The 17473-nt window shown below is 40.6% G+C and overlaps 1 protein-coding gene across 1 annotated transcript in view; it reads right to left on the reverse strand.

Annotated features, from left to right (window-relative positions):
- Window positions 1–2136: 2136 nt before the first annotated feature.
- LOC124638392 (receptor-type tyrosine-protein phosphatase kappa) overlaps window positions 2137–17473 on the reverse strand; it is a 155933-nt gene continuing 140596 nt past the window's right edge. The window contains exons 7-17 of the mRNA XM_047175343.1: window positions 16753–16887; window positions 12169–12306; window positions 10032–10198; window positions 7555–7690; window positions 6095–6344; window positions 5683–5759; window positions 4028–4159; window positions 3592–3720; window positions 2634–2821; window positions 2413–2548; window positions 2137–2335 (exon numbers count right to left, since the gene is read on the reverse strand). Of these exons, the coding sequence (XP_047031299.1) occupies window positions 2255–2335; window positions 2413–2548; window positions 2634–2821; window positions 3592–3720; window positions 4028–4159; window positions 5683–5759; window positions 6095–6344; window positions 7555–7690; window positions 10032–10198; window positions 12169–12306; window positions 16753–16887 (1569 nt within the window). The 3' untranslated portion in view covers window positions 2137–2254. The remainder of the gene's footprint in view (window positions 2336–2412; window positions 2549–2633; window positions 2822–3591; window positions 3721–4027; window positions 4160–5682; window positions 5760–6094; window positions 6345–7554; window positions 7691–10031; window positions 10199–12168; window positions 12307–16752; window positions 16888–17473) is intronic.

Raw genomic sequence — 17473 nt, forward strand, 5'->3', positions numbered from 1 at the left:
CGATGACCCTGTGTCAGTCGTGGACTGCGACCGGGGTGCCCGCGGCTGCCCCGGGAACAATTTCTATCTACGAGATTTAGAATCTACGCTCTACGCACGTAGTCGACTTAGGCACTGCCTACCTAACGATACCGAAAAAGACGGCGCTACACTACTTACCTAGACAAAATTATGAATAGTTACATTTATTTAGAAATTTGGCAGTTACAGTCCGGCGACCGGCTCCCGCCGGTCGCCGGACTGTAACTTCCGCTGTACATTCGACCCCCTCCTGTTCCCACAGGAGGGGGTCGAATGTACAGCGGAACAGCGGCGGCCGGACGAGAGCGCGCCGGGTCGGGGCCGGCCAGCGGCGCAGGGCTCGCAGCACGCGGTACGGCGACACGGCCGCCGGGCGCACGGCGCGGGAAGGCACTCGGGGGGGCGGGGCCACGCGGCGGCGGCTGCGGCGCGACCGGCCCGGCGGCGCCGCCGCGCGCAGTCAGAGCGGGAAGCAGCGCGCCGCCCGCCGCGGCTCGCTGGCGCCGCGCCGCCGCCGCCCGCGCGTCTCACCCGTCTCCGTGCCGCGCGCGCCACCGCACAGCCGCTCCGGCTCGATGGGCTCCAGCTTGTGCATGGAGGGCCGGCTCGACAGCCGCGCGCTGTTGCCCGGCGTCGATGACGCGCGACCCGACATCTCGTCGTCCAGCTCTATGCGGCCGAGCCGTAGCGCTAGCGCGTACTCGGCTCGCTCGATCACGCTGGTCGGCTCTTCTTCCACAACAGTCGTTTCAGCAATGGTGGTGTCCGCCACCGTGGAGTCTGCCGCGGCGGAGTCGGCACGCGGAGGAGAGTCTCCCGGCACTGTGAGAGAGTGGTGAGTGCCACTGGATGATGGTGATACGTCACCCACTGGATGTCTTTCGGGGGTCGCGAACACTGAATCAGAAGCCCAACTTCTGGACTCTGAATTTTGTCTCAACGTATCGTCCACACTGCGCTGTGAAGTCCTACGACTGTGTCGCGGGCTTTCATCATCAATAGCACGGAAATCGAGAGCACTCAAGTCCACAGGGCCGGCACGGCGTCGAGACCCGTCTCGCCGAAACGACGGTCGCTGCGAGGAAAACGCTGCATCATATAATTCGCAAAGACTCGTGCGGTCCGAGTGCGGCTCCTCGTATAATGTCAAGTTCCGCGTTTCAGTCGCATCAGAAGGAGTTTCATCACGATTTGATGTGACCTCGCTACGCTCAGATATATCAAATGTGAAGCGAGCTTCGAATCTGTCCGGGCTAAGCAGAGGCGCAGATCGCGAGCAATCGTCCATCTGACTGGCGTCGGCGTCGGGGTCGAGCGGCAGCGCGCGCGGCCCGGGGCGGCGCGGCGACGTGTCCTCGGAGTCGGTGGAGCGGTCGGAGCGCGGCGCGGCGCACACGTGGCGCCGGCCCAGCGCCGGCTGCGAGCCGCACGGCGCGCGCCGGCAGCACGTGCGCTCGTGCCGCACGTCCGACCCGCTGCTGCCCGTCGACTTCGAATGCGGTGGCCGGCGGCGCCGGTCGTCTTCTCGTCCATACAAAGAAGTGAAATCCTCGGAACAAAACTTCTCAAAGAGCTCCTGCGAGCTGAGCCGTGTAGAACCGGTCGCGTTGTAGAACGCTTCGGTAGGCGATCTCTCTGCTCGCTCGTAGAGGGCGCTCGAGCTCGCCCTTTTAGATTTGTCCATGAGGCCGAACTTGTATATCTTGGGAAGGCGTCGCTCGAAGACGCCCTGTGAATGTGCGCGTGCAGGCGCGCGAGGCGACACGTCGTGCAGCACGCGGTCAGAGGAGCCGGCGCGGGGCGGGGGCGCGGCGCGCGGCGGGGAGGCGGCGAACTCCGGTTCGTACTCGTCATCGTCCGGCGCGTCGGACGGCTGCGAGCGCTCGAGCGAGGAGCGCGCGCACTCGCAGTCGTCGCCCTCGTCGAAGGAGGGCGCGCGCGGGCCGCGGACGAAGGCGCGGCGGCGCTCGGCGGCGGCGGCGTCGTGCTCGTCCAGGCGGAAGGAGCGGCGCAGCGGCGGGCGCTCGCGGCGCGGCCGGCGCGGCTCCTCCGTGGCGGCATGAGCCAGCACCGGGCGCGGCGCGGGCAGCAGGCGGTCCAGCGACAGCCCCCGGCGGGGCCGCGCCCGCTTGGGGTCGCGCGGCGCCGCGGGGGAAGTCTCCTCGGGCGTCGTGGGCAGCGCTGCGCCGCGGCCGAACTCGATGAACCAGAGTTCGTCCTTAAGTTCGCACTCTCACTTCTTTTCATTCATGTCTTTATTTAAATAGTGCAGCACGTAATGAAGCACTAGATCGTAGCAGTACTTGTATTCGGTCTGCGGAAGACACATGTGTTATAGGAATGTTTACAATACATTACAGATGGTGTATACTGTGTAAACTCGATACTTACCATGTTCTCGACGAGCTGCGGGCGGTGTCGGCGCACGGTCTTGACTGCCTGGAACACGTCCACCTCGCCGTGTTGGATCACTTGCTCGATGCACGCGTTGGCCGCGCAGTACACACCGGCGCGACTCCGACCATCCCTACACAAACAGTCATTATGTACCTAGGACGCTTAAGGAGTAACCTGAACTCAATCTTAATATGTCTATTGAAGTGAATACTAACGGCGACACAACGCAGACGGGTCCGTAGTCCGTGCGCTGTCGCCACCGCTCCACCATGTTCATGAGCTCGACCAGCGAGTTGGTAGAGGAAGGCACCTTGTGACCCATCGGCCAGCACGTCAGTTGGAACAGTTGCACCGTCTTCGTGGGCGCCTTCACGCCTGCCATTAGTTCCGTCAGGGATATAATCTGGTGGAAGAAAGATGAAACTGGTTATAACTGGTTAAGATGATTCTAAGTATCTTCTATCTATGTTCTATTCTGGTTATCTGTGGAGATCAAAGGGGGAGGCCTATGTTCAGCAGTGGACGTCTTATGGCTGTGATGATGATGATGATGAAGATGATTCACCATTATCGTCCTAGCTCCTAAACACCTAAGCGTTATTTGCAAAAGATGTAAAACTGACTAGAGTAAAATTGTTTTGTACAACAATTTACGATTTCGGCAACTTTACCTTCAAATGAAGAAAACGTAAAAACCGTCTATGGTAGTAAAATATATCGTAAAACGTTTGTATTGAGGGTTGTTAAGACTAAACTGTTATTATGTCTAGGTAAGGTCTCACGAACTTCTAAATAAGGTACATTACTTTTAATACAATTCGTCGTCTTAAGTGAGACCTCGTAAATGTATTTTTGCTCATTGCGTTTCTAACGGACAGTTTCTTCATCAAACATAAAAGTCAAAGTAATGTCTAAAGTAAAAGTAACGGTCAAATTCGTTTTTTCAAGGCTAAAGTGACAGCAAAACTAATAAAAAAAGCGAATTTGACCGTTACTTTTACTTTAGACATTACTTTGATTTTTACTTTGGATTTTACTTTTGATGAAGAAATTGACTGTAAGAAGGAAATTTTGCAAAGCACATCCTACGGCTTTCTTTCAAAAAGTAAGCTACCTATGTCTTCTTACGAGGTTTTCACTCAAAAGGCGAATTTTACTCGGAAAATGTCTTACCTTCTTATTGATTCTGAATATCCAAGTCTTGATGTTGGTATAGTGGTTGTGTGAGACGTGGTCTATCGTGAACACGGGCCCGTACTTCTTGGAATGACGACCCTCGGGCCAGAAGGGAGGGAATTGTTGCTGCAAATAAGAATTTAGTTAGTTAAATTTTGACACCTGGTTAATATTACTCATCAAGCTGAAATGAAGAGGCCCACTACTATATTTTGCGTCCATGTTGTAAGGCCTGTGTTCGTGGAGCCATTTGGACATAGAAATAGGAGACAATATAGCATTGAATTAAGTCCAACAACCAACGGTGCGATTTCTTGTAATTAACACATTCTTGCACATATTTTTTGCCGTCTTCATTGTTAGCCTTCTTTGATTGAAACCTTATAAAATTTCTGTTTGGAAAATATGAACAGCTTTATCATATGGTACTTACAGAGTTCTTAGGAGGCACGCACAAAACGACGACTGCCGCACATTCGTAGTCATACACTAATGACCAGAACTCTCCCTGCGTTCTGACGAGAGGCCACTCCGTCACTATGTACTCCCGGGGTTTGGTGTAACCCTGGAAGATAAACACGGGCTTACGAAATGCAAAAAATATATGAATGATTTAGAAGTGTGAAAGGAGTCGACACTGTGTGATAAGCGGCCGTAACCCTTCACAGCATCGAAAATACTAGTGAAAATGAAATTTATTGTGATAGAAGCTAATAATTTGAAAATAATCATATAAAAAATAAAAATAATATATTAAACAAAATCACTAAAGTATTGGCGAACATTTCTTCCTATGATAAGTATAAAATCTTTCTCCTATAAAAAATTAAATTCATAAGTACGGAGAAACCACAGCTCGACTTCAAAGAATTCCTACTTTTAACACTACAAGTAACTGTGCGGTGTCATAATAAAGTCGCATTAACTTAAAAGATGAACTTTCCCACTAACTCAGGGGACACTTTTCTGAGAAAATTGCATTTGTGGAATAAAATTGTGCTTCGCAGGAGCGTGACTATTCTACGCTTTTAGGTATTTCTGCGTAAAAGTGTGTAGCTAGACAGAGTACATACTTAGTTGAATTTCGTAGTTCTTAAAAGTTATAGAGGATAATAATCACGTTGTTTTTTTTCAATGGTTGTTTTTCAAATATTAATAAACACTGATCACTTCTAGCTTTATATGAAAAAATGTTCGTATTGAAAAGTGCTGTTTTTAACCTATTTGCAAAATGAATATTATTTACCATGGGCAAGGACAGGTTCAAAAAACTTTGAACCTGTCCTTATTTCCTAACATAAACGTACATAAATGTGCAAAATGCAATAAAGGAAATCACACTTACTTAGTATGTATCAAGTGGGTACCTAACTATCATAATATACTACACACTTAATACATTTCTATCTTGTTAGACAAGCTAACAACTACATTGCAACACGCTCACATGAGCTTGTTACTACAATTTACATTTGCAAGCTACATACTATTATAACCACGGAGGAAGGTAAGATAGCGGAGATGCCATAGGGAACGTAGGTCAAGAGCCTTCTTGTAGGTCAAGCAACGAACGGTAGGCGTGTGGTCAGTTACTAGATTTAACGAGACGTTCGGGTTCCTTGTCAAATCAAAGCTAATCTGTCAAAGATTGGTGATTTTATACAAAAACATAATGGCTGGGTTCCATAGAAGGCGTATAAAGGCGGATCGGGTAACGTTCCTCGTCCCCCGAACATCCGCATTTTATCGCGCTTTCTTAGGACATTGCGTTATGACATCTCCGCTAGCCATTTTAACACGCTTATATTAGCTTCACTTGTAACTATGTGTGTAAGAAAATCTTCGAATCTTAATTTGACCCACTTCCCGGTCTTCGATTAAGATAAAATTTTGCACACGCTCTGAGTTCCGATGAAAATATGTACATGACTAGCTAAGAAACGTTACAAAAAACGTGTCTTTTAAACAAATTTTTGTTCTCCATGGTTATAAATGTGTTAGTGTATCGGCGAGCTCCTCTAAGCTTATGCTTCCCTGGTTCCTGGTAGCAGCTTAATGAAGGTTTCTGAAGATTAATGAAGTACTTACGTCTACGAACACGGCATTGATGTAGTCCGTGAAACTGTTGCCTTGGAACGACGTTAGGTATGGACGAAAGTTGTCGGCTGCAACAAAATTGACCGTCATAATATGAGTTGCGCTTTATAGGTATAGCTAGGTATACTTGACGCCAAATTAAAAGAACTTATAAGTTGAAGAAGAAATTGGATAAATATATACTTAAGACGATTTAATGACTCGGTATATGTGATCATTTTGTAAACAATTTGATATTCTTTTTCGACAACATTAATTAAATAGGCTATGATAAATATAAAATAAACTAAGCGCAATGCATTTTCTCATCGTTATACTTACTTGGTTATTGGAATAGTGATATTTGTAGCTATTTTATCAATTAATTGCGATCGTCGATTAATTTTAAATGTCAACAACTTACGTGGAACAACAAGGACATCCCGATTCTTCTCTCGATTATCTCCTCTGTGTCCTCCCGCACAATCACCTATCGTGAACCTTGGCGTCTGCTTGCAGATCTGCTGGTACTCCTTCTGATATTCATTGAGCTTCGACACTGGGTCTCTCTGAGACTTCTGTTTCAGTCTCTGAGAGAGCTCTGACACCGGGAACCATGACACTCCACAGACGACGTGCTCTTCTAATGTGTCGTACACGAATTTGTATTGTTCCTAGGGAGAGAATAACTGTGTTAGGCAATTGTTTTTTTTTTGTTCGAATAGTGTGATTGTGTTTTGTCATTAACCAAGTGTAAATATGCTTTTCATTCAAACGGCTGAACAGATTGACATCAAATTTGGCAGCGTGAAAGATCGTTCCTTTTGAAATGAAGATTATTTCTTTACATCCGTAGTTGCAGTTGAAGGAAATCATGATGGATATTCTAGAAACGGAAACAGGCTATCCGGGTACAACGAATCTCATTTATAAAATATATTACGGGACTAAATATACGAGTGGTCTTGATTGTACTCCAGAGAACTGATCGATAACCATGTATATATGAAGTTATATATGGAAAGCTTGAAATATATATTGCTTTGCTTCTCGAAGGCTTTACGCTGAAGTATCTAATTAATGGTAGTGCAGTCACGTCGAAGCGCTTCTATATAATACCCAATTAAAATGAGATCAGAGTATCGATGCGTTGATGTGAATTCTCTATTATTATCAGATATTTACTATATTTTTCCCGTATATCACTGATATGAAAGATAATATTACCAACTGGCTCTTTCTCGTCATTTTTCCGGCATTTCAAGTGAGCGCAGGTTTTAAGTATATACTTTCAAAATTTCATTGAAATTAGAAGACTAACAGATATATATTTTTTGGTGATTAGGTATAAACTAAACACGCAACTTAGTGCATCTAGATAAGAGGGCACAATAGCGGAGAACGTGTAGCTACTGGCTATTAACTTTCTGGAGGTACTTATTGTGTGCACTAGGAAGAAAATCACCAATTAGTGTAGTTCATACTAAAGGCTAGCTTTTAATGGTAAATTGCAATGTTCGTGATGAAAATATTAAAATAAATTCGATGTTGAACTATAAAATATTGAAGCAGTAATATGGTTCAAACCTAGCTGATCATAAAGGTACCTTTGGAAGTGTTAGGAATTTTTGCGATTTAGTAACTTAGTAACCGCAAAAGATTTAAGCTCACTCATGCTAAGGGTGCTCAATTCACACAAAACTTTCAGAAGACATTCGGCACATAGGCACAACACATCACCTATTATTCTAAATTCATAAAATATTCTTAAAATCAGTGTGTTCGTAATACCAAGCCTGTGCGTCTTGGGCAAAAGCTGGAGTACCTTATAAATTGTACGACTTACATAATAATATGACCCTAATAAAGCCCAGAATAACTTACTTCATTTTCTATAAGGCCTTTCCTGGATTGGCGAAGTTTCTTCAAAAAGCCGAACACATCGAAGCAGTCTTCTTCCTCCGCCAGCTCGAGGTTTGCGTCAATAGCCAGGTATACTCCGGACCTACCACCACCGTCACTGGAACAAAATAGATTGGTTAAAATCTGCTAAAAGTGTATTAAAAAGTAGGACAACCGGGATAAGCCTTTTTTGGTAAATGGGCTATCTCAAACTGAATGAATTTCCAAATCGGATCATAGTTCCTGAGATTGGCACAATGAAGCTTTGTTTGTTTGTCTTCAGCTGTAGTGTAGATTCTAAATGGTGGTATGGAAATGTATATACCTATACTGATAAAAAAATGTTTTAACCTAACATAGCGTATGCAAAATTTCATCCTAATCGAAGACCTGGAATTGGATAAAATTAAGATTCGAAGATTTTATTACTACATACATAGTTCCTGGTGGCCTAGTGGGTAAAGGACCAACCTCTCAAGTATGAGGGCGCGGGTTCGATCCCAGGTCAGGCAAGTACCAAAGTCTCACAAGTTTGTATGTACTTTCTAAGTATATCTTAGACACCATTGACTGTGTCTCGGATGGCACGTTAAACTGTAGGTCCCGGCTGTCATTGAACATCCTTGGCAGTCGTTACGGGTAGTCAGAAGCCAGTAAGTCTGACACCAGTCTAACCAAGGGGTATCGGGTTGCCCGGGTAACTGGGTTGAGGAGGTCAGATAGGCAGTCGCTTCTTGTAAAGCACTGGTACTCAGCTGAATCCGGTTAGACTGGAAGCCGACCCCAACATGATTGGGAAAAAGGCTCGGAGGATGATGACATAGTTACAAGTGAAGCTAATATAAGCGTGTTAAAAAAAAACACATGATAAAACTCTATATAGTGTATACTCTGTTCAGACAAAATGAACGCTTGCAATCTTATTCCGAAAATATAATAACGACGTCATGTAAACAGCAATAACACAAACTTTGACATGGCAGCAAATAGTTTGTTACACGCGCACTGCAAACAGAGAGTGCATCAAGCGTTATTTGCTTGCTGTACACTAGCAGAGTAAACTAATTTGTTATAAACTCCGCAACGAAGGATATATCTTATAAATCTACAATTCTCAGGCACATGATATTTTTATTTTAAAACCTAGCTTCTGCCAGCGGTTACACCCGCGTCACTTGGGAACTATTGCTTGCTTGTACTAGGATAAAATATAGCCTATGTTACTCGGGAAGAGTGTAGCGCCCCAACAGTGATATGGAAAGAATTTTTCAAATTAATTAATTAATAATTAATAAATTCTTTATTAAACACCAATGGATTTGTACATTGCTTTTGTCTAAAACTAAGGTACAGAATTGGTAGTACAAAATTACTTGTTAAACCCTGATTTCCAAACTAGGCAGACCTGTATGTTGGAAGTCAGTGTTCGACCGTATTTTTAACTTAAGAAAACAAAAGCTAAGGCTAGTAGATTAAAAGTAAAATTTCAAGAAACAAAAGGAGCATGTCACTATATATATACATGTTTTAGATACTGTTTATGACAAATGCAAGCAATAAAATTGGTTCAGTAGATGCAGAGTCTATTCGTGTCAAACAAACAATCAAATCTTTCCTCTTTACATATTACCAGCTTCTCATGCACGAACCAGGATAAAAAGTAGCCTATAGCCTTATTACCTTTATCGATAAATAGGCGATCTAACACTAAAAGGATTTTTCAATCGGACTAGTAGTGCCTCAGATTAGCGCGTTCAAGCAAACTGACAAACAAACAAACAAGCTTTATAATATTAGTGTAGATGTGCACTATTCCCAAAGATCATAAAGATAAGACTTCTCGTGTAAAATCGCAGCGCAATTCCAAGCGCTCTGTCAAGTCTTTTTGTAAGAAAATTGCAAAAAGTTAGTATTGAAGAAAGGCAAGAAATAAAATATCTTGCAGCGTAATTTACACCAGGTTGCTGAGTGCCGCTGCTATTAAATTAAATAGTTCACTTTGTGATCTGAGTGTACCTATTTAATTTGAATATATATTTTTTTTGTCTTTTGCATCCGTTTAATATTGTGTTACTTTCTATTTAATATTCTCTTATGCATTAACTGACAATGTTGTCTTAGGGCTTCGGTGAACATTTGGGACGTCTGCACTTAGTAAAGAGACCTTTTCACATTGGCGGATTTTCCGAGTGGAAAACCACCCGTACGAATCGTGCGGTGTTGTTCGAAAAAGTCACCGAAAAATCCACCAGTGTGATTAGGCTAGCTTCACATCACACAAAATGTTGCTTTCTTCTTTTATTTAGAAGGCTGGTAGCGATATCGTCAAAATTATAACACTGTTTTGATTGATTTGATTTGATTGATTGATTGACTGAATTTTTAATTTCGTTCAAGTTTATAAACCGGCTTCAAGGCTTCGCCGAACATTACACCTAGACTACAAATAAGCCACTTACTTGCAATGCACTACCATAGGCCCCGCAGCGGGGTTGGTGGCCAGTCGTCTGCCGACCACGGCACGGACACGACGTCTGAATTCCAGCAGGGCGTTGCTGAAGGGACACGTGTGTGAGTGCCACTGGGTGTAATGGAACTGTAGGATGAACCGCTCTTCTACCACCACCTGGGGAAGAGAATGAGAGTGAGAATGGAAGAGAGAAAGAGTTGGTATGGGATGGTTTTTAAGCAGTGATGATGATGTCTTCCTAGCCGATTATCGGCTACGGCGGTTGTTCTCATGTAAGGAGATTAGCCGCAGGACATATTACAGTGCACAAGCTTTTGCGTAGACACAGGTGCACTCACTATTCCTTCACTCTCATAGCCCGATGGCAATCCGAAATGACCGGAGAGAGATCAGGCGCAGGACCGATATTTACATGCTCACCGATGCATGGGTGTATCAAGCAGTAGATAGTGTCTTAAGCAGTAGATAGTGTGTAGGTTAAGTTGATAGGCATGTAAATGCAGCTGTGTGTTAGAATTTATATTGGGGTGGACTAATACAAAAATATTGCTAACATTGATGACGATAAACAGTCGTTATAAATTATGAAGGGAATGAGAATCATTGAAACATTCATTCAGTTTTACAATTCTCTTTAAGTGACATACCTGCAAGTTCGATTTAATCAAACAAAATATTGTATTACAAACTTGTAATAAATATGATTCCCGTGTGCATTTTTAAGCTGCATATCATATGAATGGGATAATACTTAATAACTATCGCAATGAGTGTATTTATTTCATAAGTCAACATAATTTAATATTACTTTTTGAAGTCGGCACTGAGCGGGTTTAATTGAATGCCTATTTGTCGTTCGATTAAAATAATTAATGAATGATAATCGTTTTACAGTTCATTAAAACGATTATTATACATAATTTTAATTTTCGGTTTAATTTATCGAATCGGATAGCCACATCGTGATAGAAGATGCTTGGCTACGTGATATTAATGAAAGATGGTTAACTGCTTGTATGTTGCTAATTATAAAACATTAGAAAATCAATCGTGTCTCGCGTATGTCTGCGCTCCGACATACAACGGGTTAAACTATTCTCTTCATCTTTAGAGATACTTAAACATTTAACCCAAGTCTCGGGCGAATCTACGGGGGCTGCGGAATTGTCCGAAAAAGTTACCGCGACCCTGGTACATAAAAGGCCTACCTACGACGGAACACGACGGTTTCAGTAAGAGTCTGACACTCCCACACTGCTGCTAACCCACAGCGGGAGGGGTTACTTCATGATTTTTGACGTCGTTAAAAAAAAGTCTCGGGCGAATAATGAAAAAACTGTGATTGCATTAATTTTCTACATCTAGTTACCCAACATAAAAGTTCGCAGTAGAATATATAAGTTTACGACGGAATTCAAATTGTTGATAATAAAATCTAGAATACTCTGTTGTTGAGTGAGAGTAATCTTTTTAAAAAGAAATAAATGGACGTGCGACGAGCAGAGAATGAAAAATATTTCTCTCGTACCCTTTGTGTTTACAAAGTTTTCAAATAAAGAGATTGTTTCGAATATTTGAAAGGAATTCTACTTTGAACCTTTTTTTGTTTTAATTTACCTACTTATTTTATATGTTAGGTACCTTAATGTTTATTGTGTATCGTTATGGCAGGATAGAATAATCACGTTATGTTCAGTAAAGATACATAATTGGTAATATGATTCATACTGTCTATGGGTGGGTGGTAAAAGGTTGCATTGCCAGAATGAACGTTTGCCTCTACATATCACCTTATTTTTCAACTTGTTTCTGGCTTTTCAGTTCGTTATTTGAGATTTTTAAGGCGATTTATGTTTTTAAATAATATTTTCAAAGCATTTTTATATTTACACGACTTTTTCAAACTGTTTCCGACTTTTCAATTTGTTATTTGTAAATGTTCACGCGATTTATGTTTTCAAATAATATTTATAAGGCATATTTATCTTTACACGACTCGAAAAACCATAAAGACAAAAAAAAAATAGTTTGGCAATTAAGAATTGAGGAACTTGGTGATCTGGCTGAAATACTACTTTTTTAAGGCCCTATGATAAAAACACATGTGACAAGAAATAACTACTTACATTTTTTTCACTCTTATAAAGTCTGAAGGTTCGTATATGGAAGTTGGCGAGTTCCTCCTCCTGCACGATGCCCACACTGATATCTCCATACGTCTCGTCCTTCTCTTTGTTCGGCGGCCAGTATTGGACGCACATCACCTGGGAAAAGAGGCCTTATTGTAATGCGTGAAGGTTTGATTTTCAACAACATATGCTGGAGTTAGGACTTGTACACAAAGGGCTTAAGAAGGAACACGGTAGGTTTTACTCGGTAAGAGTCTGACACTCTCTCACGCTGCACCAACAGTGTTAGGGGTCATTTGATGAGTTCCCATAAAAAAAGGACTGTTTTACTTGAATAATATTTTTGTAGTACTAAAACCAATTAAGGTAACCTAACCGGACGCCTACCTATAGGTATAATATCCTGGGCCCGATTCTCCTAATTTTACTTAAGCAACATACGATTCACGTTCGACTGCGATCCAATCCCGACTCGATTATGATTGAAACGTATGTGGCATTCCGCTATTTTTTCTTAGAAATAAACGTTTTTAACCCTTTTCTGTCATTCAATAATAAATCATTTTGTCTGCAAATGATTAACTATTGCAATATGATTGTAGAGCAAACTACCGTATAGACCAAAATCACCAAAATAGCAGACCAATCGCGAACCAATCGAATGTCGTTGGTATACGATTGGTCTTATATTAGTAGCAGAATGCCCGATATGGTTAAAACTGCTATTGCGATTCGATTTCTATTCGATTTTGACATTATTAGCTTAGGAGAATCGGGCCCCTGGTGGACTCGGTCGAAGGATCGGGAAGTGTGGTTCAAGCGAGATGGGGAGACCTTTGTTTTTTGAATTGCTCAAAACTTGAAACATAACTCACGTAAAATACTGAGTAACAAAATATCACTACTGCCTAACAAACCAAACTAATCTGAATGGTACGCACTAAAAGTCAGACATTCTATCAGACCTAACAAATTCATAAACTTTCTGCACATTACGGTTCGCACGCTAAACTATTCGAACTGCTCATAACTCGTTGAAACTGGTTTTTTGCTACATGAAATAAAACTAAGAGTGCACGAGCATTCCGGTTACAAATAGTTTGCATTATTTACACTGCTTAAACCTTTAACGAGCGCAGAACATTTATGCGTTAGTCTGAACAAACCATTTTTTTATGCTGGATATGTTATCTGATCGTATTTTTGTTGGATACATTTGTTTTCGCTGGTAAAAAGATTTTTTCTCAAATAATATTATATTTTCGTGACGTTCCAACATCTAGCGGTAAACGGAGAACACTGTCCAAGACTCTTGAGTTTTGGATAAGAATCAATGATTACCAAGTTCCTACTACAAATTTTTTGAAAGCAAATGAAGACAATTATCTCCCAAATAAAATGTATAAAGCTTTATAAAGGGCGCAAGGCAACAGTTACAACGAAACCAATTTATCGCGTCAAAGTTCTCATAAAAGATAAGTTCGTAGGTAATGCAAAACTGAAAATCCTTTCAGAAATCAAATATAACGAGCACAACGTTTTATTACGGGTAGAAGTTTTCAGGAAATTTCAAAACTACTGAAATAATTGGGTCGAAAATATCAAACTGCTAACTACGAATGGCAGCCATTTTGAAAATGGATTTCATACCGGAGTGGGTGCTCCTATTGTGATAATTTGAAAATCTGGCTATTGTGAGCTTAAAGTACGAAGTTAGGTATCTCCGTAATCTGGCAGGATTATACAAACAAGTGCGGATTGATCGCTCGCTGTTTGATCGCTTTATGATTTTGTTGAGGTTTTCCCTCGGGAGGAAAGAGGGAAGTTGTGGGAAAAGTTAGAGGGTTGTAACGTCAAAATAGTGATACTTGTTCTCTCTGCTTGTAGCTATAGCTTTGATAAGTTTGTAAAAGTAGGTCAATACGATTGCTATGATTCTTTAAGTTCATTGAGCATTAACTAAGCTTAGGCAGAACTACAATGGGGTTCAAAATCTTTCACGCCGGAATGAATCTTTCACGCCTAAACAAGATTAAGATATCCTATGATTAAGATATGCCTTGAGTGAATTGTCAAAATGCGTTCATGTTGATGGTGACATAAGAAAAAAAATTGAGAACAAGAATTTTGGTTGTACAAATCGTTACTGAGGGAGAATGATTACCCAGTTTTTTTTAATTTGTCATCAGTTGGGTAAATAAATATGCACCAAATATAACCAGCCGATTACGAAGCTAAAATATTCATGCCGTTTATAAAACATTTTACCTAATATAATAATGGTGTGCGGAACCCGTCTAGCGAAATGTCAGAACCGTCAGAAACACGGTCTGTCCGTCCGGAATTCAGTTAGCAAATGTTTCAGACATTTGTTGGTATATGCTGAATTATTATAATGTGGGTGTGAGCCCGCCTTTTCCACGTTTTACTAATATATAGGGGTAATGGAGTGGTTTGTGTCATTTTTGGTAAACTAAAATGCTTTTCAGGAGAAATAGATGTCAATTTGAATCCAGACAAACAGTTGAAATGTTAAAATGAACTTATTTGTTTAATCTGAATATAAATGAAAATAAAATGTAAACATTTTAAATAGGATTACCAATCTATAGAGTTAAGTTAGCATCTGTACTTAAGTTCATCTTAACATTAATTTTAACTGAAAAAAAAATGATCTATTTGTAGTTGGAAAAAATATAAGAATAGTCAAAGAGAAAGTAATTTGGAGCTTTACAATACGACGGACCTTTTATAATACACGACAAAAGTATTCTACGGCTTAATACATTTTTTACGAGTATTTATCTTTCATATAAAGCTGACACAGTCTTATTGACTGTCAAATCTGTGTACGTGCGCGAGATAAAGCCGTTTTAGTACTTTTGCTGAATATATTGTGAATTCAAAGGACTTTTACGTTTGATTTATGAATGTAGGACAGATGTAGATAAGACCGTTTTTAGGGCAGATTATTTAATACTGTTATTTGCTGCTTTCGTTGCTTTTACATGCGCTTGCTACAAATAATGTATTGCATTGTTATCAGTTTTAGTTGTAGAATCTGATTCAAATCAAAATTGAGGTTAAACGTTTTAGTTTCAAGTAGGTTTAAAAGAATTCTCTATGGGACTCCATGGAGAGTTCTTTTTGAGAAGAAGATTCTACATACCGATAATGAATATAGGTATTTTTAACGCTGCTATACATATATCACATATATGTACATCACAGCTGCTATACATCACAGCTTTGCCGAAATTTCCCTGCATTTGATTCAAACTTTATATTTGTAATGAAATTCACCACAACTACATGAAGTTCATTTAATTGGAAACATGTCGAAGTTAATCAGTATTTAATAATCTATATTTCGAACAAGTTAATTAATGAATAGTTCGTTAAAAGCCAACATCATTACCAGCGTTCAGTATAGTATAGAAATGATTGTTGGAACTGCAAACGCTGGGATCAAATAAAGGTTGTCAATGACCTGAATACAATGGCATACAGCCTTATTTGTTCAGGTTTGCCTCCTATTTGTATTCGGGGAACTAATATTTGTTTGGTGCATTTAATTTGTATGCACCTAGTGGTTATAAGCTCATTTAATTGGGTCTTAATGAAGCTTCTCACTAAGTCTCTTGTATGTTCGGTTCCAGGATTGAATAAGCTGTTTTTTTTTAAATTTAAAAATTAAAAAGATGTTTTTTATGTATCTAAATAGCTGTTTACTATGAACCTTATAGCACCAGCACTAACGATTTGATTGTATAACAATACCCTTAGGTACTCTGTTGTATATTGATATAATATGTATTGTATAGTGTGGCAAAAAAGCTGTTCTTGATTTCATTACTTAGCTATTATTAACACTAGAAGGCCAGCATTTCATTTCAAGGAAAACGCAGCAGGAAATAGCAACGAATTTGTACAAAATTGCTATGAAAGCGAAAATGAAGTAGCTTCATTTGCAAGTAGATGCTCTTCACCAATTATTGTGAATCGTCTGTGATGAGGAGCACCATTTTATTGTTTATTTTTATGTACTTTTTATTAGTATCTGCGAAGTTTTTTTTTTTATAAAAATGTCCCGATGTAAATGAGACAAAATGTATTGAGTGATGAGATTGTAGCGTTTTACTATACTGGCGAAGTATTAAATTTATGGTGACACTTATTGAAGACAAAAATGCAGGAATCTGCATATTTATAAATTAATGTACACACATAGATGCAGAATTGTTTGAGAATTATTTTTTAATAATAATTATTTCATATTTTTGCATGCTGAATATGAGGCGAGATATGAAGAAACATAATTGTATTTTAAGACCTATAATTGAACCATATTTCAAGCAAATAAATAAATTCTAATTCTATTAAAAATACATTAAAATATACAAGGTGCCACAAACCAGGAGGCATCTTCTGTGTTACCCAATGTGCTCCAACAATTGCACAGCTAAAGAATGCTACTGATAAGTCCTTCATCATTGCCATCTACTTGTCAAGAAGGAGACAACAACCTACTGTACTTTACATAGGTAAACGTTACAAAAGAAGCATAAAATTTAACCTTACCTTAATAAAGTCGAAAGTCTTGGTGAGCATGACAATGGCGGCGGCCCGCTCCTGCCATATCATCCGCCAGAAATCCACCACCGTATCCTCCGTTGGACCCTGAGTTACTATGTACGCATTTGGTTTTAATATACTCTGTGGACAAAGGAATATTATAAGTTAATGAAAGCTTGTGGTCAAAGGTTTTGGCTTAAGGTTAGTTGTTTTTGAGATTGGGATTGCAAATGGTAGACAAGTCTTCGTGGTCTAGAGGCAATTGCTTCTCAAGTACGAGTGTGCAGGTCCGATTCCAGGTCGGGTAAGTACCAATGTAAGTAACTTTTATATGTATGTATTTTCATGGTACTTTTTTAAGTGTATCTTTGATAACAATGACTGAGAAGGAATCTTGAAGAAATCTTAATTTTTAAGTCTGAAATCGCCATTTCGCTTTAAAGCAAGCGGAGTGTTTAACGTTCCCTCCTCCTCTTTTGAAGATCATTAATGACATCAACAATATCATATTCCTAATTGAACATACGAACATACATAATTACAAGCACAGAGACACTTCCTACATATATATTCATGTATAGGTACATATTAATAGCCTTTTTTATTTTTTTTGTTGTCGCTGGGTAAAAAATGCTATTACGCATGCCCTTCCCGTCGGGGGACGGGAGAGGGGTATGTGGGACTCCCCGGTAACGACGTTCCCGGTATACCCACTAAAAAGGCTCAG

Source organism: Helicoverpa zea, chromosome 17, assembly GCF_022581195.2.
Source record: "Helicoverpa zea isolate HzStark_Cry1AcR chromosome 17, ilHelZeax1.1, whole genome shotgun sequence".
In the NCBI taxonomy this organism is placed as follows: Eukaryota; Metazoa; Arthropoda; class Insecta; order Lepidoptera; family Noctuidae; genus Helicoverpa; species Helicoverpa zea.